Below are 24,909 nucleotides of genomic sequence, written 5' to 3'. Positions count from 1 at the left end.
CCTCAACAGCAACATTTTATTTATCATCACTATCATATTACAGTGTAATCTTCTTTTGTAAATTTCTATTTACAAATGCATAAACGTAGTGGTTACCATCACATTTGCACCCGAGAGGCATTTTATGTTGGCACAAAAGAGATCCACAATCAATATGTCCTCGTGTTCATTCGTGCTTGTTCACTGCAGAATCAGAGGTTTGGAAGGAAAGACCTCCTTGTCTTGATTTTGTATAAAAAAGCTTTGGCTTGGTCTCCTCTCACCAGCGGTTACTCTGAGCAGCAGCTTCCAGATCCATGATTCGTGGGAGCCGACCACTAGCACCACCCTCCAGATAGCCAGGCTTCACAGCTGGTGTATCTGAAAGCCTTCTCTTGCTCTTGTTCAGGTCTGCATTGAAGGATAAACAAGTTAATCATTTTAACAAGAGGAGGCACCTCAATATGCTGCCTACCACGTTAACAGATGGCGAAGCAGATCTAAATCCTACATTCTCACCTGAGATTGCCAGTAACATCTTGCGTCTGGCTCCGAAGGTAGAGACACCCACTTCCTTCAGATCTTCATCAGACAGAGTGAGGAATGTCTGGTAGTCGATCTGGATGAGTACAGAGCGGTAGCTTCATGAGGGTCATTCATAATGCACAACATGTTTGGCGAAGGGACAAGAGTGTGTGTTTGAAGCTCTGTAGAACGTTCTCCTACACAACTCTCCCAACATCAAACCAGTGTGTTGCATGTGTATTTTCTTTCACACATTTTGAAGATTTCACACCCACTAGATGATTGAAACACTCTGTTTACCTCTTGTTGCTCAAACACATCGATGTATTTGATCAGGCCAAGTTGGCTGAGAAGTTCAGGTAGGTCGTCTGTGATTTGGGGAGAGTTGCTCCTCTGGCTGCAGGTGGACGCCCTCCTCGATGAGCACACACTTTCAAAGTAGCTGCTGCTACTCTGGAAGCTCTCCACTAGAGAGGTCAGAGTTTAGAAGGAAAGGTCAAAGGTAAACATGAGAAGGCTTGTCAGTGCCTAAACCTTAAAATGTGTGTCCGACTTACAGGGTTTGTCAGTTCTGCATCTAGTCACTGCTGAAAATGCAGGGAAGGAGGAGGTGGATGAGGAGAAGTTAGAAGGGGGAGACGAAGGAGACGAGGAGGAAGAAGAGGAGGATGAAGAGGAAGAGGCCGGTAAGGATGAAGGTGTGGATCCACGCCTGTCTCTCCAGTTCTCAGAGTCACTCCCATTAAACATCTTCCCTGTCTGAGCGGCCCATGACTGAATAGAGACAGAGAGGAACTGTTAGAACATTTAATATTATCAACAGTTTTTTTTCATTTGTGAACATTAAGTGCAACAGGAGCACTTTGTACTTCTAACACCATCTCCTTCTTTCATCTGTCTTGAAAAACTAATTACAAAGTCTCTCGTGTGCTGGAATTTCACAGATCCAAAGATAAAATAATAACAGCGATGAATCATGTATCTAAACCAGCTCATTTGCCCCACTTGGCTGACCTGTGACAGTAGCTCTCCCTCACTGGAAATTAGCAATGCAGTGGGCTTAGCGAAGGCTTCCTCAGAGTTGCCTGGGTCTCCAAAGGAAATTGAACTTGTCAGAGGAATGCCTCTCGCTCTTATCAAGTTAAGTGGGTCTGCTTCGCCGTCGCTGGATGCTAAGCAGGGAGCAGCCATTCAGGAGGCTTTTAAGGAGCAGAGATGAGCTGAAACACTTCAGGTAAACAGACTGCTGTGTTGACCAGAGCGATGGTATCAGACCCCAGGTAATTGAGCGTATACATAAATTGGCGATGTTTACCACACAGTGAGACAAATTCTTCAGACTGTTAGAGGCCAATACCAATAAATGATGACAGGGTTGTGGGTCACAGTGGGGACTGTTTCACTACACAGAGACTAAAAGAAAAAAATACTTTGCAAGTTCTAATGAATTGAGCCAGTATGCAGGTCAGAAGGAGCCTCATTTGTTTTTATGTTGTTAAAATATACATTAAGTTAGGATTGAACTCATTTGTACTTGTTGGCCAGAGCTGGTGCTCAGGTAAGGTTTGTAGCTGCGGCGGCTGATGTTGCGGAGCTCTTTTACAGCCTCGGCGGGCATGGACTTGGAGAAGCCGAGACCGCTCCAGGTGTCTGTGGGTGTCCGGACCTCAGTGACCACAGGTTTCCTCTGCATGGCTGACATAACACACACAGACACAGAGAAGGAAAATACAGACTTAAGCCTGCCTTAAAGGATCTTTTGCGGACATGTGGCAGCAGGGGCAAGCTGTAAACACAATGTTAAAATATCAGCATATAAAGTTACACAGGCATTAGATAAAGTTCAGCATTCACTCTGTTTTCAGCTGTGTTTTGCTCTCCACTAATTCCTGAGGGAACTATCTGGCTCTTTAGCAGCTAAACATACCACTATGTTCACCAACTAGTCACTAACTTTGTCTGCCTGCTGTTCAGTGCTCAGCTAATAGTCTACAGTGGGTTTTTAGAGCTTTTTGTGCAAAAAATGAGCTGCCTGCTAATGGGAGCAGAGAGAGTGAACCAAAACAATAAAGTTGCAGGTCATGAAACCAAACAATAAGCTAAAAGATGGTGAAATGCTCCATAGAGCTATGTGCACATAGCAAAGGAATTTCAAATTAACATCGATGCTATCTGTAGTATGCAAGAATTCTCATGGCCACTGTTTGTCCATCATAAAAATGCATTTCATATTTTCTGCTTTTCAGATTTTCTGAATTGGACAACCAGCGTTTGGGTGTTAAATAAAAAGTAGCAACAAGTAGTGCTTCTCCTTGCCAGCATGTGGCATACTAAAAATCAAATTGCTGAGACAGAGACAGATATACAGTACAAAGTCAAGTGACAAACGAGTGACCTCCGGCCTCTTTTGGCACCAAAACAGGCCTCTGCAAACGTGTAATAAACATAATAAAAACCGTTACATCACTTCACAAAGAGTTCAGTATCAAAAGGATTAACTGGTGGGCTGTCATTTGTGGTTGTATGTGCCTGTGTGTTTATGTGAGTAAATGTCCCATTCACATACTGGCATATGGGTGTCTTAATGACTGTGAGGCAGATGGCCCATTCAAACTGCTAATTCATAATCCCATAAAGCAACACTGAGGGAATTTAGTACCATTTGGCTGCAGATCTTCCCAATATCTCTCATTCTGCATGATGGATGTGGGTGTGGGTGTAGGTGTGTGCACACATACATGTGTGCATTGTCGGAACTGTGTATATGTCTCATGTGAATTAACTGGGAGTGCCAGTGCTACTCTATTATAACTTTGGCACCATGCAGCCTATAAACAGGTCCCCTTCATCAGTGATCTTGGCAGTGAGCAGCTCTGAAATGGGCCCCCTCCATCAAACCTCTGCGTCTGCTCAATATATTAATGTGTTGCCTCAATAACATACTTGAATAAACTAAAAAGCCCATTCATCCACTCAATAATAGGACATTATACCATTTTAGAACAACAATATCAACAACAAAATACACAAATTTCTATAAAGAAAACTAAATGAAGTCCCTGAATTTATGTGTGCTATTGTCAAAACAACAGCCTGGTTGTATAAGGTGGATGTTTGACTAGCAAACAGTTATGCACAATGTGTACTGTGTGCAGAATTCCACTGCAAATGTGTTTTAATGTATCTGCAGCATACAGCGACTATCGTTCAGTCAATAAGGGAAATGTTGATTTAGCTGTGCACTTGTTGTAAAAAAGTCTGTGGAGAGCGCCTGAATCCACGGTAAGGCATGAAGAAATATTAAAACTGTAGAGTCACTAACCTCTGGTTGCCAACAGTTTCTTCTTCTCATAGTCATAATCCTGCAAGCACAAAGAGTAAATAGAGTAGGTAAATAATGCATGAAATTGAATGTTTTTTTTTGTTACTAAAGAGCAGCTGGAGGACCTAATTTACAGCAGGAACATACTATCATGAAACAACACTTCCTGCTGCTGTGGAGGTAAACAAACACAAAAATCAATTCTCAAAATCAAGTCTTCCCGGGGTCAGCGATGTGCAAATCAATAGTTTGCATGACACCACAAATTTTCCTGCTGCTCTAGAGTTGTAATGAAATTAACAGATGTTACTTCTGTTTCCACTTCCTCTCTCTCCAACACTGTACAAGTAATCGTTGTTATCTCACTGTTCTCCTCTAGTCGTTATCTCTAAAGCATTACTGCACCTTCACACCTTCAGTCTTACATGTCTGAAAATTAGACACAGTGTGCTTGATTTTCTTGTCCCCTGTGAATTAGTTGTACATGGACTCAACTGTCCGTGGCTGCACTACATCAGTTACTGGATGTAGGCAAAACCTGCGAGTCCCTGTTTTTCCTCACCTCAGCAATGGATGAGTCAGCACGAACATCCTGAGCCAGTGCCATGTCCCTCCTCAGGCTGTTTCTCCGCTCACTCCTCCCTCCCTCTGTCTCTGTGTTCAGCAATCTGGCACATTCAAGAGACACACACAGGAAAAGACAAGGTTAGATTAAACTGTGATGGCAGTGTGTGTCAAGTTTTTTTTCCCATTCCCTAGAGCCACAGTAGCAATGCAATAGAAGGAAGTATATAAAACGATCTCTTGTATGAAGGGAGAACTGTTTCATTACAACTACAAATGTTTTCTATATTATCTGGGAAAGAGAATGCAGAAAACGATGGGAGACAGAGGATAAAAAGCTAAATATAGATGGGCTTTGCTTTGTTTAGTATGGTTTTAGCTAGATTTGCGCATTGTTGACAGATCTGGCACATGCAGGTGTGTGTCCGGGTGTGTGTGTCTGTATCTGTCTGTGTGTACGTGCCTTCCATCTGGAGACAAACCTTGATCCCCACAAGGTTAACATTTTAAGGTTAACCTTTTAACCTTAAGTTTAATTTTTTTTGAGAATTACAACATTAATTATTTTGTGTAAGACAACACTATTCCCTAAAAAGTGACAAAGACTAATGTACAGTGAATGCTCACCTGTATGTGAGTGCCTGTCCTGTTGAATGGCGTCTGCCCTGACCAAAGACCTTGGCAATCTCAGGACTCTGGAGACTCCCCCTGCGCCCCATCAATCCAACCCTGCTCATGCTGTTGTTTACTACATCACACACCTCGGATGACGACATCACCACAACCTTGGAGCTCTCATCCTCTGATTGACCAGACTGGTCGTCGTTTTCTAGGATCTGAGGAAAAAGAAAAATAGTGTTGTTTTCTCTGTTAGGAGGAATCACTATTTACAGACAGCAGTGTGATTACAAGTGTGGACAAACCTTCTCCAGCGGCCGGCTGTCTGTTCCCTTCAGTCCTGTTCTTCCCTCATCAGCAGGAGGGGTGAGGCCTGGTGGAGGTGAGGGCCGGGTAGTGGGAGCTGACATAGAACCTGATGAAAATGAATGGCACATAATAATTGTGAGACAAAATTTACTGAAATTTAGACAAAAAACAATTAGCTGTATAACATACTATAAATGTGCACAGAACTGTGATAAAAATTGTTAAATTGATTAGATAAGTATGTTACCAGCCGAATTCTGGTTCACCTTTTTTATTTTTGTCAGTGCGTACAGAATATCAGAGCACTGCCACCCACGTAACCATGTTTTCTTCACCAGAAAACCAGCATGGAAAAAATGGTGGTGGATCAAACCATTACCCAGTATTTGTGGACACGAACTGCCTACACACAAGTTACTTTCTCATGGTGTGAGTGCTGGCTTTATAAAAGATTAATACAAAAACGCAGAAGATACATACTGTACAAGCAATAACAAAGTCAAAGTGATGAAACACTGGATTTTGACATAGCTTTAATGTAAATTATATTTTTAAATAAAATATGATAAGTAATGGGTTAAATTTCAGGAAAGCTAAGTGTCTGTAGCTGTCATGCTGGAGGAGATGGGGGCACCGCAGTGTAGGTTTTTGCCCAAAGTTAGAAATTCAAATTTGCATTGCATTTTGGGTAGAAACACACCTACACAGATCCTCACCTTGCTCAGAGAGACGAAGTTGCTGCAGCAACATGTTGAGCCAATAATTGGTCTGTCCGCTGCCAGCTAACACAGGGTCAGAAGTCATCTCAGTTACCTTGGCAGTCTCGCAGGAATCCAGCCCCAGGAGCAGACAGCGGGCCTCATAAATACAGGAGATGTTCCTTTCCAGACCTTTCACCACCACTGACTGATAAATATACACAGAGTTTTACATCAATATTCAACTCACCACAGCACATGAGAGAAGCTGTACATCCCAACTCAAACTGAACATTCAAGAAATATTTAAATAGTCAAAACTTATTCAATGCAGTGTGCATGAAATGAGCAATCACAAACTCAATTGATTTTCAGACCGTGTCTCAAACAGTAAGAAAGCAGCAAAGACACCGGGATAAAACTGTACCTTGCTGTTCTGTTTAACTTTGGGCTTGACACTAATGAAGACACCAAGATTTTGCATCATCTGAGCCAATTTACAAGGATCTGCCTCCCCATCTTCACGCATGTCAAACATCAAACACACAGGCAGACAGTCCTAGATGTGTACACAAAGATACAGATACGGCACAGAATGTAAAATAGCACGAGAAAACTTGTGGGGACAAGGAATCAATGTATACTCTCTGTAGATCAAGGACACAGGAAACCAGAGTGAACAACGCATTTTGAGACATGCAAATCAAACACATACACCTGTTACCTTTCAGCAATACTGTTTAGTTTCTCCCTTAACCAACAAAAAAATCACCCCACTGTACCATGAGCTGCTGCCGGGCCACACACACTCCATCAGGGCTGCCCTGGATGAGCAGTGACGAAGGGCTCTGTGGAGCACTGAGGTCTGGTAAGATGATCTGGGTCTGGGTCTGGTGCATGACGCTCAGGAAGTGAGCTCCATTCTGACCCAACAGGAAGAGATGCTGCTGGGAGGTTACATCCAGCTGGCTGCTCACTATCCCACCTGTGACCTCTGACCCCAGCAGCAAGTCCATCAGGATGCATGTCGCCTTCTGTGATGGTGATGATTTATGCATACACAAGATATTTTATGTATTATGTGTATTTACTGTAAACTGCATTCAATTTCTCTTTTAATTGCTTCTTTCTAACCTTGACAGCAGCTGCGTTGCCCTGCAGGCCCCAAACGGTGCAGCAGCTTCCATAAAATGGGTTCTGTGCCTGAGGCTGGGATGGTAGAGCCCTGAAACTCACACTGACCCCTAGAGTCTGCACTACCTGCTGGATGAGAGGGGAGCCTGCATCTGGCAAAGCCTGGGGCACCAGGCTGACTGGCAAGTCAAAGGTCAAGGATAATGGCTGCAGGTCCTAGACAGGGAGGGGAAAGAGTGTGATGGAATGGAGACACGAGGGGGAGGTGAAATGAAGAGATGGGAGACAGAAACAGACAGTAGACAGGTGGCAGTTTGACAAATATACTTGTCTTCTGGGCATCGGCCATTCTATTAATCACTGTATTGATCTCTGTGGCTGACAGGAGAAAAAGAAATAGAGTTTTGAGATAAATAAAAATCTATTCTGGGTAGTGTCTAGATTGACTCACTCTTATCCTTCTCCTGGCTTCCTCCACTCCGTCTATGGGCCCAGCAATGGAGACCTTGTAAAAGTTGAAAAAATAATAATTTAATAAGTTCTCTTGTAAAGGCAGCAGGTAGTGGCTCATTAAAATACTGTCTTTTTACTGTCTTTTTATAGATTGTTACCTGGTTGCTTTTCTCTCCTGCAGCATTGTGGCGGTTGGAGTCAGGGAAATGGATGTGACAAGATGTGACCTCCATCACCTTTTTGATGTTTCCACCACCTTTCCCGATCACATGGGAATGCTCTGTGTAAGCCACATCCATCTTTAGAGTCACCTTGTTCACCTGGATTTTATATACAATGTGGGGTCATTAGTCACTTTTCGTGTTGCTGCCTCCATGAAGGCAACTGCAACATAAAACGTTGTTGATGTAACTGTTCACTGTTCAATTAACTACTTACCCTGGTCTCGAGCAATTCTAATATCTTCTTTTTGGCTTCCATAACATTAACTTTCTTCCCTTCCACCTTCACATGAGGATCTGGATGCAAATAAGAGTTCACCTTTAATTTAAACCTTTAATAAATTGAAGTTGCAAAAAGGTAAAATGCAAATCACATTGTGGGAAAAAGAAATACGAGACATAGAGAGGCAAAACTGGGATCACAGTGAGGGCGTGACTCAAATATGAGAGTGTGTCACCTTTCTTTGACTTGGCTCCAATCTTCAGCTTGGACGGCCATTTCACCTGAGTGTCAGTTTCTCTCATCACCTGTGGAAGCACAGACAATAGCAGAGCAATAGAAACAAAGACAGAGCTGTCATTGTATGCCATAAAGTTCAGCACACACACAAACGCTGGCAGATCTCCGCTGATCTTAGAATACAATGCCTCATTTGCATTTCAAAGCCTGCAATTATCACCTCAATAAAAACCAGTAATCACTAGATGCGGAGTATGGAACAAATGTTACAGCGGTAGCAGGGATGCTCTCGCTGATCTGAAAGTGACATTTAACGAGGATGCCTCATGATTATAGGTGGTGTTCACAGATGAAAACTGAATTTTTTGGGGTTATTTCACTGTTGTTTTATGAACAAAATGTTTCCATGTGTAGACTTGTACTTACTCTCTCAAAAAACTCCTTCCCCGTCTCGCCTTCTCCATGACTGGGAGCTGAAAGAACAGATAGAGAAATTCCAGCTATGTGATTGTGTAGGTCAGCAGCACCCTACTGTCCTGTTTACAGCTTAACAATGTTCAATATTAAGCATGTTTCCAAAGTCAACATTTAAATGTTTACTCCACTAAAATTTGCCAAGCAACTGGAAGAAGGGATTGCTGGGAACATAAACAATTTTAAAAGGCCATTGCTCCTCTGTGACATTTACAGGGTACAGAGGGGGACCCAGGATCACCCTAACCCCCCTCATCACTAAGGGTTACGCTGGCTGGAGCTGAGGAATGGGACAAGAACAGTACTGGGTGGAGAGAGAAGGTGGTGGTTTGAGGGCCAACCATAAATTAGCCTAGAGACAGCTAATCACATCAATGGCGTTTGCTGACGCAAAGACCCCCCCCCCCTAAAAAATGAAATAACTAAAATCAATGAGGAATGTTTAAAAAGTTGTGCTCTTCAGCCAATCAGAGTTAAGTATTGGGGATGAGATACGACATGTTTAGTCCCGGTGGCACAGTTGTTAGAGCTGAACTCCCTCGAGCTCTTTCCTCCATGAGGACAGACAGACAAACATCAGCCTCGGTCTGCAGCAGTAGCGCGCTGTCAGAAAGAAGTTCCCCGGTAACACAGCTGAAGCATTTGTTCTAAACCTGCCAAGCGGCGATAACTAACAGAGGCAGTTACTTCTGCTTCCGAGACAAGGACGATAATGGAAGAAAAAGACTTCTGAATAAACCGTTGGAGGTGATAAATCACAATGATACAGCAACAGGAGTTTAGCAGAAGGCAGTTATACTGATGGTGACAACGAGGGTGCAGCCAGCTGCAGGCCGTGACAGACACACTGGGTCAGACGGCTAATAAGAGCTGTGAAGAGGGTCACACAGGGAGACCCCCGATAGGCATCAACAACAGAATCAGTTTCAGAAAAAACAGCTGATAGAGGCAAATGTGACAAGCCACTGACAACATTGCCAGTGGTAAATCATGCTGTTCAGGTGCATAATACTGACTCTGTCTCAGCTCACTCACCGTACAACATGTTCTCCAGCTTCTTCCTGTCGATCCTGAACCTCTCCTCCACCCACTCCGGGTCCAAACTTTGCCCTCCTGTAGTCTCCTGCCTGGAGCTTCCTCCCCCCTCCTCCTCTTCCTCATCCTCTTTTTCATCCCCGTCATTTTTGGCCTCGCTGGACTCAGGCTTTTCTGCTGAGCCGAGTTCTACACTAGTTTCCAAGTCAGGCTGCTGGGGTCCTATGGTGGCCAGGACGGGGGAACTCTCCTCGGTGATGGTGGTGGCCATAGCAGGACTGAGCCCTCGTCAGTGTGTGTGTGTGTGTGAGGATGTTGTGTGTGTGTGTGACCAAGGAAACCAGCAGGGAGAGAGAAAAGGGGAGAGAGGGGCAAGAGACAGCCCCCCTGTGCCTTTTCTTTAAATCCCCCGCCCCCTTTACTTAATTTAGTACACAAATATGTCTCTTTTTCTCTCCCCCCCAAGTTGTTTGAGGCTACAAGAATCTACTGCTGCTGCACAGATTCATAAGAAAAGTCATTTCTCTAGTGCAAAGCAGACCGTGTCTTCTCGATCTGAAATGCTCCAGACAGAAAAAAATAATCTACTACTTCAACTGAGGCTCTCTCTGTTCTGAACAAATCCTCTGTAATCCTCAATTCAACTTCCACAGATTACACGGATAGATAGTAAAGGCCCGTGATAAGACATCTCTCCAACACAGATGCGCACACATCCTGCGAGTCATCCTCACACCAACACACACAGCTAACAAAATAAACAGCTCCTCCAGTTGGGTTCCACTGCACATCCGTCCACGGTCGCCCTCCCTCCCCTCTCTCTGAATGAGACCTGCCAGGGTTTGAGATTCCAGAGGTCGGGGAGAAGGGGAATGGAGGGGTGATGGATCACACCACTGTGGTGGACTGTGTGGTGTTTGTGTGGATGGGAAAATGTCAACAATGCAAACAGTGGTGGGGGATGTACACTGTGTTACAATATTACAAGAAACAGTGCAGCAATGAAATTTATAGAACTATCACATTAAAATCTACTTAAAGTACATAATTAGATTTAATACCTATGCATCACCACCTGCAAGTAGCATGTTACTGTTGTTGAATAGTATAAATACTTAATATACTTAATTGCACTCAAGTCCTACAAGCCTAACAACACTTAGCTTCATTTCATGCTTGTCTCCGCTGCCTAGACGTCAACTCTTCATCAGAAAACCGTTAAATCCAGTTTTTCAGAGGAGAAATTGTTTGTTGTGTCAAGAAGGCGCAAATATTATTTATGAAATTGCTCTGGAACTATTAAGTCCCCTCCCTACTTTTAATTTCTCACACTTGAGAAGTGGAGTACAGACTGAAACATGGCTAAAACCAAGCTGCTCAATTAATCAGATCTAGTGGGAAGCTGTTTCCAGCTCAACTCAGCGTTTTCCGTGTTGCCCAGACAAATTTGGCTCCAGGCAAATCAGCAAACATTATTTGGCATTGCAGAGATCTTACTAATGTTACAAACTCCTGCAGGCTAGTCTTATTTTCCCAATGAGGATGGTAAGTGGAAGACATGATGACTGTGTCACCATGGAAACTGGTCATGGAGTGAATCATTCCTAGTTTAATCTGACTCCACTACTGCTGATCTTCTCCCTCCAGCCCCATTTAGCCTCGTCTGGCTGGAACAGTGTGTGTTTCCAGAAAGTGTTGGGCCATGCGTCACTCTTTGACCTTCGAGCGGAGCAGAGAAAAGTCAAAATGTCCCCAGTGACTGAGGTGTGGATGGTTTACTAATTCAATCCTTATGTGAATCTGGATAAATAAAAACATAGATATACCACAGATTTTAAGAATTTTATAATGCACACTGTCATTTTATTATTTACTTGAACAATTTCACCATCATCTGGCTCCTTGTTCACTAAACACAAGCACTAGCACTTCAGTCTTTAATCAGCTGTAACAAACATTCATGTGTCCTGTGAGAAATTGTGAATGACAGAGAGAACTGCACCAGCTGCAAGAAGTCTAGGAATTAATGGCAGAAAGGTGGTTAATTTTTAATAAGACGCCACCATAAAATGTGGCTGTCCCTATCCCTTATTCATGACTCTGCACTGAGTCTCTATTCATGACTCTGCATTGGCACATTTGAGGATTGTCTTCCTTATATGTGCCAAAACGCGACTGATTTTACAAATGACAGTATCATATTCAGTCTGGTCTTTTTTACATTAGCATTTCTGACACTATAGTGAGGTGTGCTCTGGTTTTAAAACAGAACTACAAAAATTGTCTTCTGCTTGTTTATCCTGTACCTCTACATGAGCCTACATACATTAAAACAACACACTGGTAATTTTTCATCAGAATCTGTGGGAAGTGAACTTTATCCTTTAACGTGACCCCATCTGTACCCTGAGCAGTTATTATCTCTATTGTCTGTATTATGTGATGTTCAAACCCACTCTCCGGCCTGACTGTGTGTGTGTGTGTGTGTGTGTGTGTGTGTGTGTGTGTGTGTGTGTGTGGTTGTAGTTCACCCGCCCGCCGCTCGGTGGCGCCATAAATCTGTGACCCCCGCTTTCTCGAAGTTGCTCAGTTGCGTCACCAGAGCCGCTTCCGGGTCCACAACTCGTGACCGACTGTATCAATAACAGAGCGACTTAGCGGAGAGAAACCTCCTCAGGAGCCTCTTCCTGGGGTTGTTAAGGGGCCGTTCGACCCCCCGACGACTCTAAAAATGCCTCTTTGGACATTACTCGTCAGTTAAACTGCTGCTAAAGAAGAACCATGTGGAGAGTTCAAGGTTTTGTTGGAAGAGGTGAGACAAATGTCAGAGACACTGGAGGAAGTTACCCTGCCTCTGTCAACGTTACGCACCGTTAACCTAGAATAATAGAGTAATTACATTTGTGTCAGCACATGAATTAACCAATGTTAAGAAATACCGATTTTTATTTTAACACCCGTGTAGCCCAACATTAGCAGTCTAATGGCTTTAGCTTTAGCTCTGCCGGTGCAGCTGACACCATCAGCTGGTTTATTTCTGTCGAGGTCTGACTCCTGTTAGCGACAGGAACAGAGGGCGTGTGAGACTGTAGTGCTCTGTGTAGTACACAGAAACATCTATTAACACACAACGTTTCCTGATTGATACACCTGAGAGGATGTAAATGACCTCATGCCCTGTATTTTAGCTCATAATCTCTACTAATCCATTCTATGTTTGATGATATTATGGTGAAACAAGAATTAAATTAGATGTGATTTTAAAAAGGTCACACACACCTTTCTTTTCACAGTACACAAACAGTAATGACTAATGTTTTCCTGCAAAGCAGGTCAGCTGCATGTGAAATGTGTCTTCAGGCAATCTTACAGTTCAGCGAAATTACAATAAAATGTAGAAACTAATAAGACTCAAATAACTGTTACACTTGATTAGTCTTCATTTTCCTGCTCTCAATGTCAGATTACATTGTTCGTAGTCATTTCTTTGGGAGCATGTTTTTGTATGTCACACATTTCTAAGAAGGTCTATGTTTCCCTGATATTTAAGTGTCTAATTTTAGTTTTTTTTTTGTCATCCTGCCTTTTTTCAGTTCTGCATCGATGTCATGGCACCAACCCCCTGCGACTGCCCCAGAGCCACCACGTGGAGGACGAGGTCATCAACAGCTCAACAGTCCTCTCCACCTCTCGACACTCCTCTGACAGCAGGTAGCTTACACATCTTCAACCTCTTCTTTTTTCCACTGTCCAGACTTTGTCCACATCTCAACCCTTGAAAGATATAAGTAAGAATTACAGGGGAAAAAAAACTCTGAGCTTCTTACTTTGATCTCAACATCTTTGCCCTCAAATCACTGATCATATTATCAACTAATAAGAAGAGAACCTTTGAGTTAAGGTCAAATCCCGGAGACAACTCTCATCCCAATCCTTTCCATGCCATGTTTTCACCTTGTTGCATCATCCAGCAGCATTTGCTGTGTGCATATGTATGTATAAGGTTGTTCAAAGGATCAGAAAGAAAGCTATCTGACATAATTTCTATGATTCCCTAATACAATAGACTAGAACAGAAGAAGACATGTCATTGTTTCATTTCGTTTGTGCTTTTTTTCTCTCTTAGCTCTCAGAAAGAGGAGGATGGAGAGAGAAGGAAGAAACAGAGGACCTTTCAGTTTGGCTATGCAGAGCTCCCGCGTTACACTGCACTGGATGCTGTGGGATGGGTATGTCTTCTGATACATTTTTAAATGTAAATTTATAAACCAAAGATCCAACATGTTACCTAAGTGAATAACTTCATCAGTTCATCACCGTTTGTTGTAGGAGTGATATTAAAGGCTGCTCACAGATAGTTTGACCTGTCTGGACTGATTAGACAAGTGCACAATGTCCTGATTTCTATGCACTTATTGACATAAAAATAGGTTAATGTTACATAGCTTTAGATAAGTTAGGATCACAAAAAACAACTTCTGCACGTGCAACACTGAGTTTTCCTGTTAGTAATTTGATACTCATTTGTTTGCATTCAACACAAACATATGTGACTCCCACAACCAAATATGTTTTCAGTAATTACAAAGGTCACATAATTGTTGAAGGTAAATGCAACCATGGAACAAATGTCAGCCAGACATTGGAGCATTTGGTCTAATGCCAATAAGTAAGCAAACAAATTTGCTCTTCGAATCTAATTCATTTCAGAAAGATTGTACAATATAATTAATGTAAATTAAAGTGGATTTGATAATTTGTTGATACACACATGCAAAACTCAAGGCCAGCTTTTATTAACTAAATCATAACAACATTAAGTGAAGTAAATAAGCATCAGTTTCTCTAAAGCAGCAATTAATCACTAATCAACAAGAGGCTTACAAGAGTAGGAGGGTCTTCTTTACCTGTAAAAGAGTCTTTTTATTGAAACTAACTATTAATTTCTTTTAGTAGCAATATGTTCAAAAAGTGGAGAGATAATGTTGATGACTGTTGACTTGAATACCTGAAGTCTGAGCAGAGCATAGGGGATTGTAGCAGATGGTAAAAGAGCATAGCAGAGTAAAGAGAGGGAAGGCTGGGTGTAGCAGAGTGGTACAGTGAAAATTGATAATTACACTATTGGTGCCATCTGACGTTTTTGCTATGACGACATAGATGGTGACACTGATGTTTTCCACAGGGTGCTGCAGCGGTTCTGTTCATGCAGGTCTGCAGGAGGATCCACTCCCAGTTCTCTTCGGGCACTGAGACCAGTCCGAACTCCGGAGCACTAACAGCACACACCTCGCTGCACAAGTGTGGCTACCGTATCCTGCTGGAGAGCTGTGAGTCCTTATAGCAACTAAGCAATAGACCCACTGATGGTTCATCTTCAAACCAGTTTTAATCATAATTCTCTGTCTGGTTTCTGCAGTATCCAGGCGTGACGTGCTGCCCAGAGGAAGCAGTGTGTTGTGTCTGCATAAGGTGCCAGAGAGACAGAGCCAAGATCAGTCCCCAGCAGAGAGCAGCAGCAGCAGCAGCAAAGCAGGTGACGCCAGTCCTCACATCAGCGGTGAGCAGGACGGCCTGACTGCTGAATGCTCCATCTCTGACCACCAGTGGGCACTGCTTAACCGGGATTCTCCTGTAGCTGGTTTGTTCTGTTCTCTGTGCTACTAATACTGACCGGGTATTTACAATCAGTAACTAAAATCAAATACTTAAGAGATGAAAAAAAAATTTTATTAATTTCCTTTTGATTCATAGGTGAATCGCTTCTGCAGAATGATGCCAACCGAGACAGCAAAGAGACGAGAGATGCTGGTGAAAAGGTCGGTCTACTTCCTTTAGTTCGCTTGATGTTTATTCTAAAACTTTTAGATTTTTTTTTTCTTGATTTTTAGACCGACATGAAGGAATTGTCATCTAATCTTGATTGTTTTCTTTTTTTCAGGATATTTCTGATGAGGAGATCCTGGCAGGAGCAGCTCTGAACCTCAGACATGTGGGAGACACGAGCATTCCCGTTATCCTTAACATCATTGGTAGTGATTTATTGACACAGTTATACATTTTCACAAACTGATATCTACTCAAGACAGTCTATTTTACAATTTTTGTTTTTGTTTGTTTGTTCTCTTCTCTATCATTTATTAATGTTTTTATTTCTCCGATAATCGCAGGTCTAGAAAGTGCCAAGAGTGAGAACTACGAGGAAGCTTTCACATGTTTTCTAGCTGCAGCACAGCAGGGTTACAGCAAGGCGCAGTTTAACACAGCTGTGTGCTACGACAGAGGTAGAGGAGTCAGGAAGGACAGAGAGAAGGTGAGAGTCGTAAAAGCACACTTGATTTTCTTCAGTGCGTCTTCATTCTGAAAATCGTAGTTTTATAACAAGAATCTTGAGATTTTTTGTATGCGTTTGATTCTTTAGGCTCTGCATTACTACTGGCAGGCAGCAGTTGGAGGTCACAGACAGGCTCAGTACCGCTATGCAAAACTACTCCTCATCAGCAGAGGGAAGCAGAGTTTAGAGGAGCTGAACGCAGCCATCAAGCCTGCTGGAACAGGCTGCTGCAGCCGGCCTCACCAAGGTGGATATGTTGACAACATTTTACAGTTTTGTAAAATACCTCATAACAATAACTCTTGAACTTAATTTGATTTAAACTTTTAACTGTGCAATTAGAAATGCAATACAATAACTGAACATGTAATAATAGACTCAAATAAAAATATGATTGATGATTTACTGATTTAATGTTTATATTGCCACTGAACATGCTGTGTTGCTGTTGGATTAAGTCATTAATCCACTGGTATGACTTGATGATTGTGTGGTCTTAATAAACTGAAAAGTGCTGTCCCTGTCCCCCCCCCACCAGGCTCAGGTCTGCCTGGCTTCAGTCTACTCCCAGGAGCCCGTGAGAGATGGGAGCAAGTCTGTCCAGTACCTGAAGATGGCGGCAGAGAGCGGAGTGAGTGCCCTTCTAGATGTTTCTAGATTTTTATCAATGGTTTTATCTTTCAGATTTCACCTCCCCCTCTGGTAAAATACATCAGTCATCAGGATAAAGGAGTCCTAACCTTGAGCTTTATTTATTTTTTCACCACTTTTGTAAGACAATCCTGCTAAGAAGCTTTTTAAGTTTCTGCTCCAGTTGTGTCAGTTACTATTTAATGTTACTTCAGAGCCACAGCCTTGGTAAATGCATCAGTGTTGAGTCAAGGAGTCATGTTGAGTTACTGTGTTCTGTGTACTGTCCTGTGTCCTCTATCCACACTACTATCTCTATTATAGTTGTTTTAGTATGTAACATACAACATGAACACATCCTGTCTGTCTGTCTCTGTACAAATCTCACAAAGTCAAGGTCCTGTACATTTAGAAGATGGTTCCTGGATAGTAAATCACCAAATGGCATTTGTTTTTGTCCATGTGCACAGGATGACACCGCCCTGCTGTTACTCGGTCAGTGTTATGAGAGTGGGTTTGGTGTACAGCAGAATCTGAAAACGGCAATTGAACTGTACAAACAAGCCGCTCAAGCAGGAAACAGGCAGGCTAAGAGCTTACTGACGCCCCACAGCAAGGGTAAGCCCACATGCTACGCATTTGTATTAGTCAGTGCATTTTTTTGCATTTGTGACTGCTGACACTGTTTAAGATTCGCTTTTAATGAGCAAAGACAGCAGTGATAATATCTGTGAGAATGACTAATTGATTTCCCTTCTGTCTCTGCTTCAGCAGAAGACGCAGAGCTGCGCTCCATCCGTTCAGCTCCGTCTTTCTCTTCAGCCAATCATCAGCCGCTCTCCTCTTTGTCCAGTTGTGTCCCTCCTTTAGCCAGTCGCCCCGCAACCCTTCCCCTCCTGCCCCACTCCTGGAGCACCGGGACCTTGTGTGTCCCACCAGTGCTGTCCTCCACACCTCTGCATGTCCACTCGTACAACGCAGAGGGAGGAGCCTGCCAGTGGACTGTAGGAGTAGGATAGTAATTCAGAGCCAGCACAGGTCGAACTGAGGAATGTATTTCAAAATATGAATGTATGTATCTTCAAAAGAGAAGAAAGTCAGTCTGTTAAGTGTGTATGTGTTGTCAAGTCTGGATAAGAGTGACAGATTTTATACTTTGTGAATTATGTGAGTGAAGATATGTTAATATATTACTGATTTTTATACAAGTCTGAAAGAGGTGATGTGTCATTGTATGAAGCGTGGAAGCAGTTATAAAATGTTTGCAGTGTTTGCCTTAAAGGGTCATCTGTAAGTAAGGACGTGAGGTTTGCGTCTACAGTATGTGAGGTGAACATATCAGATGGTTATTCATTAACGTGGAATTAATCACATACAAAACATTTCTCTGTAAACTGTATTTCCTGGTTTACCCAGCAGAAACCGACAAAGTGCTTTACTTTAGTGTCATATTTACCTTTCAATAATACATATGTAGGTTCTGTGAAGTCTGTCATTGTAATTTCCCTAAGTATTGGAAATGATTGCATGGTTCTGTATACCTGCTAACCATACAGATGATGAGAACAACAGATGTTGTTCTGTGAAACGCACATTAGTTAAAATAATAAATAAGTTACGCCAAAGGGGATTGGTGACTGTCTGGTTACTTTATTGTGAATATTACAATTCAATGAGCAGTGGTGAATCTATATTTAACATTAGTTTGCATTAGTGCTGCTGGTCCTGGTGTTAGTTTGGAGGCCACTTTCAGTCATCGTGCAATGTTTATTTAAAGAGCACTAAAACGTCGCAGATGGCTTCAATCTGGTTCATATTTATCCACACTGCTGCAAAACGGAAGAGTCGCATGATGTGTTGGTTTATTACCTGAGTGGCAAAATAACACCGGTAGATTTATTATGATTGCGTCTCCTCTGTGCGCCGTGCGTCCTGCGTCCGCGCCTCTGATTGGCCGGCTCAGCGCCGCGCCGCCCCGGGATCCTGTGGCGCATAGAGAAAGCGCAGCTCGGCCGCCAGCGAGCGAGCACGGAGCTGGGCTGGGAGGGCAGATGATGTGATGAGATCCAATACGGGCGGACTGGCTCGTAAAAGTGGTTGTCCACCTCGGCCCTGCTCACTAGTCTGTGTGTGAGTGAGTGAGTGAGTGTGTGTGTGTGTGTGTATGTGTGTGTGCGTCGTCGGCGCTGAAGAGCCGGAGGCTGATCGAAACGGTGAGTGGATGTAAATAGATGCTCTCGATGGGATGTGCTCCCCTCCCAGTGCGGCGGTGGTGACGGGGCTGTGGAGAGAGGCAGCGGATGCTCAAGATTCACTGCGTCTGTCCGCATATCGACAGCTTCGCTTCCGCAATATTGGCAACTCCACCTATGTGTCCTCGGCTTCACGGTAGATCCAGAGATGGAATAACGGTGTTTGTGATGTCAGTGAGGGAGTTCGCAGGGAGGCAGCAAGAAACGAGGGGCTAGGATACTCCACCCATGACATCATCGACTTTTCAAGTTCATCTCTCCCCGTGCTCGTGCTTTCATCTGTTGCATTTCATTTCTAAAGCAGTGGGTGCAGCTCAGAGTTGATGCAAGGGGCCTGCCATTACAGGGAGGATGGGGGGGGGGGGGGGGATAGAGGACATGCCAGGAAGCCTGTTTATACCTGTAATTGATCTGATGTGAAGTCTGTACAGAACCGTGTTGTTGTGAAGTGACTTTTTTTAGATGACCTTCAGATTTAGATCCTATTTGGACACAAAGCTCCTGAAGAAGCTGCAGTTTTGTCAGTCAGCAAGTTGGATTGTTTATAGTCATGCAAGTAAACCTTTGTTCCATTAATGAGTTTATTGCAAGAGGGAATCCAGCAAAGACACGAAGAAGATCAGGGTGATAAAAAGACGAGTGAAATAAAATGTCATTTTTTATTTCTCATATGTTGCTGCTGTCCCGTGACCAGCTGCTAAAATCTTGTGCATCTCATGAATGACCTCTGCTGTTTCGGGGCACAATAGCTTCGTCGAGGGCAACAGTTTAACTTCCTCTGTGTGTTGACTGTCCTGCAAACTGCTGTGTCATTCCCCTCGCTTTCTCCGTCTAATAACCATCCTTTCTCCTCCCCTCCCATCCTCTCTTCGCCCCACTTTTTTTTTTTTTTTTTTTTTACTAATGGAGACCTGGCTGCATTGTCTGGGAAAACAGAAAGAAAAGCCTGCTTTCTCTGCCTATAGGTGATTTCGATTTGTCTGCAACTCAGGGAGTTGGGAATTTAAGTACTGTTTGCTTATTGCTACTTGTCACTTTGTTTCAGGATGTGCAACTTATCCTCTGAGTCAGGCAACATGTTTGCTGTCAGCTTCACTTCCTCTAGGTACAATTTGTAGCTGTCTGGTAAAAACCTTGTATAAAATTCCAAAATGTCACCTTTGCAGGCTTTTAGCTTTGTATTGTATCCTCTCTGACGTCATCAGACCCTTTAATTGAAAATCTATCAGAGCCTGCAGGGGGGTGTAGAGAGAGGATCCATTGGTTAAATGGAAAATATACAAATCTGTAACATCTTTACGTGACAGTAGTGATAAGCATTGTTTACTGATGTTGGAGACCCCTCAGTGCAGGTACTTTCTACCTGTTGACACTTGATACTTGATAGTGTCTCTGAGTCACAGGCCCCGTAGTGCGAGTGCAGACTCAGCACAAACAGGTTGTTGTGCTCGTCTGGCTCAGTGACAGAGGGACAACACCACAATCACCCAGGGAGGAGAGCAGATAGGGGCCCCGCAGGAGCAAAGCGCAGTGCCTTGAACAGGTTCTGTCCAAAATCCAGCCTCTGTCATTTCCCAGGAATTTGTTATTGTGCTTTAAGATCTGCTGCATTTGCATTTTCCATGTTTTTAAGAAAAGGTGCTGATTGCGACTGCAGCGTCGTTTGAGGCGTACGCTTGGCTGAAGGGATGTTTATACATTGTGCTTGCGTGTCTCAGCATGTTTTTCTACCTGTAGCTGTTGTTTACCAGGTTTGATCAAGGAAGTAGCCTAATTAGATCCTTTCAAACTAAAGTGACAGTGACACAGCCCCAGTCTTAAGATCATAATGATTCTCTGCCACTGTCTTTGTATTCATCATCACAGCGCTGATCCACCCAGAGATAAAAGAGATGCTGCTAGCTAGTTAGCAGGAGCAGGCTGCTGCTTCTCCTCCCCACAGACCAGCTTTCTGCTCAGCCCCAGCTTTGAATGTCAGTCCTGGATGAATACATCATCGGTCTGACTCACTCCCCATATCATGCAAAGGCAATCTAGCTTCATGACTTTGATGCAGTGTTTTTAACACTTCAGCAGTGACACCTTATGTGTAAAAGGGGCGTGAGACTGGAAAATCTTCTGCACCACAGTGTATCAATAAAAAAGCCCCTGAGACTAAGCTGAGCTGCAAAAAGAGAGAGAGCAAAGAGCAAGATGTTTTATGATCAGTGGTAACATCAGAGAAACGCTAATGAGTGACACGGCACTGAACGTCTCAACTTGATGATGTCAGAGTGAGATCCTGAGTTTTTTTTTAGATACAGCACAATTAGACTGAGCAAACAGTTTTATTGTATTATATGTTGTGTAACTGCCCATGATAATTATTCTACTAATAATATTTAAAGAGTCATTTAGTCAATGTAAAATATATTATATAATATATTCAATTAACATTTCATAATATAATCTAGGCTGTTTACTATTATATGACTTCTGACAGTGTCTCTTCCTCCATCAGCTCTATAACGCAACCATGATGTCAGTACAAACCCCTCCCCTCTCACGCTCTGGCTCCTCCCCTTCAAATGTGGGATTAGCCAATCGCAGCGGCTCCTCTGCCAACCCTCCCTCCTCCCTCAGCCTTCGGTCGTCATACAACCAACTGCTTGGTCGCGACGTCATCAAGGAGTCCATGGAAACTGGAAGCTCAGCCACTTTGCCAAAGAGTCGTCAGAGATACGCAATGACCAGTGTGCGGAGCGCCATGGGCATAAGTGACAACTTGTCCTCTAAAAACCAACCTGTAACCAGAGGGAGAGGCCTCCCCACTAAGTCGTCCTCCAGCTCAGCCCTCTACTCATCCTGTTCCTCCTCATCGCTGTTTAACACCACCAACCCCAAACTGGTCAAGAATGGGGCCAACATGCAGAGACGAGCTGAGAGTCAGCAGCTGGAGCTGAGCAGAGCAAACACAGAGGGCAAAATTCACAATGATCTCATAAATAATCCAACTTCTGACTGGCTGGAATCTGAGAAAGACAACTCACAGCAGCTCCCTTTCCGAAGAAGGACCAAGAGCTTCTTGGAATACCACGGGAAGGGCTGGGATCTGGACTTCAACTGTGGTAACAAGGAGGAGAAAGAGGAGAAGAAGCAGCAGGCTTCTCCAGAGAAGGAGCAGGCCAGCCCCGCCAAAGACCGGGAGAGGGAGAATGAGGAGAAGCCCAGTAGCAAGCAGGCCTGTCCGGAGGAGAAGGAAGAGGTGCAGCCAGTGGTGGAGGAGGAGGAGGAGGAGGAGGAAGATGACCCCACACCAACACCAAGACAGCCCCTGCTACCAGTGGTGGTGGAAGCCCCGCTTTCCTCCACCTCCTCCTCTTCCACCAACAGTCCAGAGTGGGTCCCGCAGAACCACAACCTCCCCCAGAACCAGGCTCCATCCCAAATCAGAGAGGAGCTGTGTGTCCAGGTTCAGGCTAGCCAACGCAGTCCTGCAAAGCCACCTCGAAGCTCCCAGCCCCGGGTGATCAAGGTGGAGCTGCACCCCAACAATGAGAACCAGTTCCTGCAACAGTACCCGCCTTCCTCCCCTAAACAGACCCGGGCTTCGGAAAGGAACATCCCTCCCAGGAATCGGGAACCCCCAGTCCTGCCAGAACCAGAGAGTGGACTCCCTAAAGTGGGCTTAAGAATGGATCTGACTCCGGACACTCCATCAGAGGATGAAGACTCCAGCTGGACCACCCTGTCCCAGGAGACACCCTCTCCTCAAACTCCACAAGAGACAGGTTTGAAAATCGTGTCTTTGTCTTTTCTACCTGATCTGAGTTTTTTAATATTTATACATTTCTGCCTCCATTACACCCTGATTTAGTTCTCTCTCTTTCTTTCTACCTGTTGCAAGTTGTCTTATCTGGAGATTTACTGGAAGCCTCTTATTAAGAAAGCAGGTCACTCCGGCAATACTGCTGGAACCTTTAGAGCCACCTTATGGTGCAGAGCATGATTAGGATGAAGGGAAGGATAGGGGGGTACTGCAGATATCAGGGTGTGAAACAGGAAGGAAGAAAGGAAAGAGGAAAAAAAAAGCAGAGCTGAGTTGAGCAAGCGATAATTGCCGACGACTGTTAGAGGATATGAGGGTATGGAAAGAAATGTAAGAATTAAAACAGCAGAGAGAGGGAGGGAGAGATGCTGTTTCCCATTGCGTCTGACTACAGGGGATAAGCCCTGGAGTTGCTATGACAACTGAAACTAAATAGGGACAGGCTGACCATCTACTCTGTCCACCCCTCTGTGTGTGGCCTTTTGTATCTGTCTATGTTATGATCATATGTTCTTGCATAGCCCTCCTGTGTGCAAACATACAAATGTACATGTTTGTATGATACACTAGTGTCCAACATGCGTGTTCGTAACGCTGTCATCCGTCAGCAGATGTATGGGGCGAAGGAGACCTGCCCCCAGGTTGGCGGGAGATCTCCGACTCATCAGAGGTCTATTTCTGGCACGTCCCCACCGGCACCACACAGTACCACCGACCCGTTGCCTCCGGCAACCAAAACATCTCTCCCAACAATGAGCCAGACACTGAGCGTGACCCACAACAGGAAGTGCAGGACTCCCTAAAGCCACCCAGTGAGGTGAGAGGACCCACAGCCCTAACACACCCAAACAAACACACACACACACACACACCTTTCTGTAAGGAAACACACATGTAATGATTTATAACAGCAAGTTTAACATTTGAAGTTGAAGTACTTCAATCTCCAGCTTTGCTTTATTTCAATTTAATATGTCAAAAAGTATTTAAAGAACGTAGTGTTATGCAAAGAACACATTTCACAGCTCTGTGTTCAGAGAGGAACCTCCATCATGATGATCAGTGATGTAGCCACCATCATCTGTCTGTCTGTTCTCAATTTCTCTCATCTCTCTCTCTCATCTCTCTCTCTCTGTCTCGATCTTTATCCCTCTTTCCCTCCCGCAGCGCCCCAGCAGTCTGATATCTGACAGTTCAGTGGAGCCAGTCCCTTCTCCCTCTGCCTCCTCCCACTCATCCTCCTCCTCCTCCTCCTCCACCCCATCCAATGATGTCACCTCTTCTGGACCAGATCTCAACACCACCACCTGCACAGCCAAGGTAACGCACAGAATCACATTAACGTGGGTGTTTATTTGTTGTATGTGTATATACATACAGCAACTGATCCACAGATTATTATTATTATTATTATTAATATTATTAGGTGGTGTTACTGATATACACCATCTCTGCTCTCACTGCTACACGTATTAAAAGGAACTCACAGTCATCTCAGTTCAGACCAGTCTGAAGTATGACGGTTACATTATTAAACTAAGATGAATATATGACATTTTTCATCTAACATTAGCCTTTTTTTTCTGAAAGTCTGAATGTCTGTTTGTCTGTTGTGCTCCAGGAACTGAAGGATTATCCCGTTTATCCAGATCCCAGTCTGAAGGCGTTTGAAGGAGCTACCCTCCGCTATGCTTCTCTTAAACTCAAGTAATACACACAGTAGATAAATATGTTTTTTAATTTTGCTACTAGATTTGTGTCGAATGGCCTGTAATTATATATTATGTTGGATTTTTTGCAGCCCTCCAGCCCAGTTAGAGACAGTGGACCTCAACAACACTTTCTCTGATCCAGAGGCAATGGTAGGATCACAGAAATAAGACGTGACAAGATATTTAACATTTGTATCTGATATAACTTTGTTAAACAAAAAAAATATATATGTGGGGCACATCTTGTATTTGTTAATGGAGGGAAGTCACCAGGGCTTGTTTGCAATGACGTAATGAACCTGCTCACCTGCATCCAGCCCCCCCTCCCTCTCTTTCTCTGTGTTTGTTCCAGTGCCCATCAGTGGTTACTTTGTGAACTGC

At 43.7% G+C, this 24,909-nt stretch overlaps 3 protein-coding genes across 5 annotated transcripts in view; 2 read left to right on the top strand and 1 right to left on the bottom strand.

Annotated features, from left to right (window-relative positions):
• Window positions 1-121: 121 nt before the first annotated feature.
• bicc2 (bicaudal C homolog 2) lies at window positions 122-10,070 on the bottom strand. The gene is made up of 19 exons (XM_026358670.1): window positions 9,793-10,070; window positions 8,710-8,756; window positions 8,282-8,351; window positions 8,041-8,120; window positions 7,761-7,922; window positions 7,601-7,654; window positions 7,150-7,365; window positions 6,798-7,049; window positions 6,443-6,574; window positions 6,034-6,223; window positions 5,314-5,423; window positions 5,018-5,226; window positions 4,389-4,494; window positions 3,827-3,866; window positions 2,039-2,199; window positions 1,062-1,278; window positions 805-971; window positions 499-598; window positions 122-390 (listed from the first exon to the last, which is right to left on the bottom strand). Exons 1-19 carry the CDS (start codon window positions 10,061-10,063, stop codon window positions 260-262), a joined length of 2,715 nt encoding a protein of 904 aa, XP_026214455.1. The 5' UTR covers window positions 10,064-10,070; the 3' UTR covers window positions 122-259.
• A 2,339-nt stretch (window positions 10,071-12,409) lies between these two features.
• On the top strand, window positions 12,410-18,380 carry dele1 (DAP3 binding cell death enhancer 1). Its single transcript, XM_026358498.1, is given in 13 exon segments — window positions 12,410-12,604; window positions 13,386-13,503; window positions 13,919-14,021; window positions 14,978-15,122; window positions 15,212-15,433; window positions 15,547-15,611; window positions 15,734-15,824; window positions 15,963-16,105; window positions 16,214-16,336; window positions 16,338-16,373; window positions 16,665-16,757; window positions 17,227-17,374; window positions 17,528-18,380. Coding segments are annotated over 13 exon segments (1,566 nt in total). The 5' UTR covers window positions 12,410-12,573; the 3' UTR covers window positions 17,776-18,380.
• Window positions 18,381-18,750: 370 nt separating this feature from the next.
• The window catches only part of LOC113161010 (amyloid-beta A4 precursor protein-binding family B member 2), a 28,802-nt gene continuing 22,643 nt past the window's right edge, over window positions 18,751-24,909 (top strand). For 2 of the 3 annotated variants that reach the window (XM_026358496.1, XM_026358494.1), the window contains exons 1-6: window positions 18,751-18,969; window positions 21,509-22,778; window positions 23,425-23,633; window positions 23,984-24,136; window positions 24,438-24,523; window positions 24,618-24,678. In XM_026358496.1, the coding sequence (XP_026214281.1) occupies window positions 21,524-22,778; window positions 23,425-23,633; window positions 23,984-24,136; window positions 24,438-24,523; window positions 24,618-24,678 (1,764 nt within the window). In that variant the 5' untranslated portion in view covers window positions 18,751-18,969; window positions 21,509-21,523. The remainder of the gene's footprint in view (window positions 18,970-21,508; window positions 22,779-23,424; window positions 23,634-23,983; window positions 24,137-24,437; window positions 24,524-24,617; window positions 24,679-24,909) is intronic. The other variant, XM_026358495.1, reaches the window with a different exon arrangement.

The sequence above is a fragment of the Anabas testudineus genome, chromosome 10, assembly GCF_900324465.2.
Source record: "Anabas testudineus chromosome 10, fAnaTes1.2, whole genome shotgun sequence".
Lineage (NCBI taxonomy): Eukaryota > Metazoa > Chordata > Actinopteri > Anabantiformes > Anabantidae > Anabas > Anabas testudineus.
Note: the sequence above shows the minus strand (reverse complement) of the source record. Positions and strands in the feature narration are given on the sequence as shown.

Bases quoted from the DNA above. Each gene is read 5' to 3' on its own strand.
- bicc2 (XM_026358670.1), bottom strand. From the start codon at position 10,063: ATGGCCACCACCATCACCGAGGAGAGTTCCCCCGTCCTGGCCACCATA. The intron at 1,279-2,038 runs GTACAAATGAGT...GTCTCTATTCAG, and splicing joins GCACCAGCTCTGGCCAACAA to TCATGGGCCGCTCAGACAGG. The intron at 391-498 runs GTGAGAATGTAG...CCTTCAATGCAG, and splicing joins GATGTTACTGGCAATCTCAG to ACCTGAACAAGAGCAAGAGA.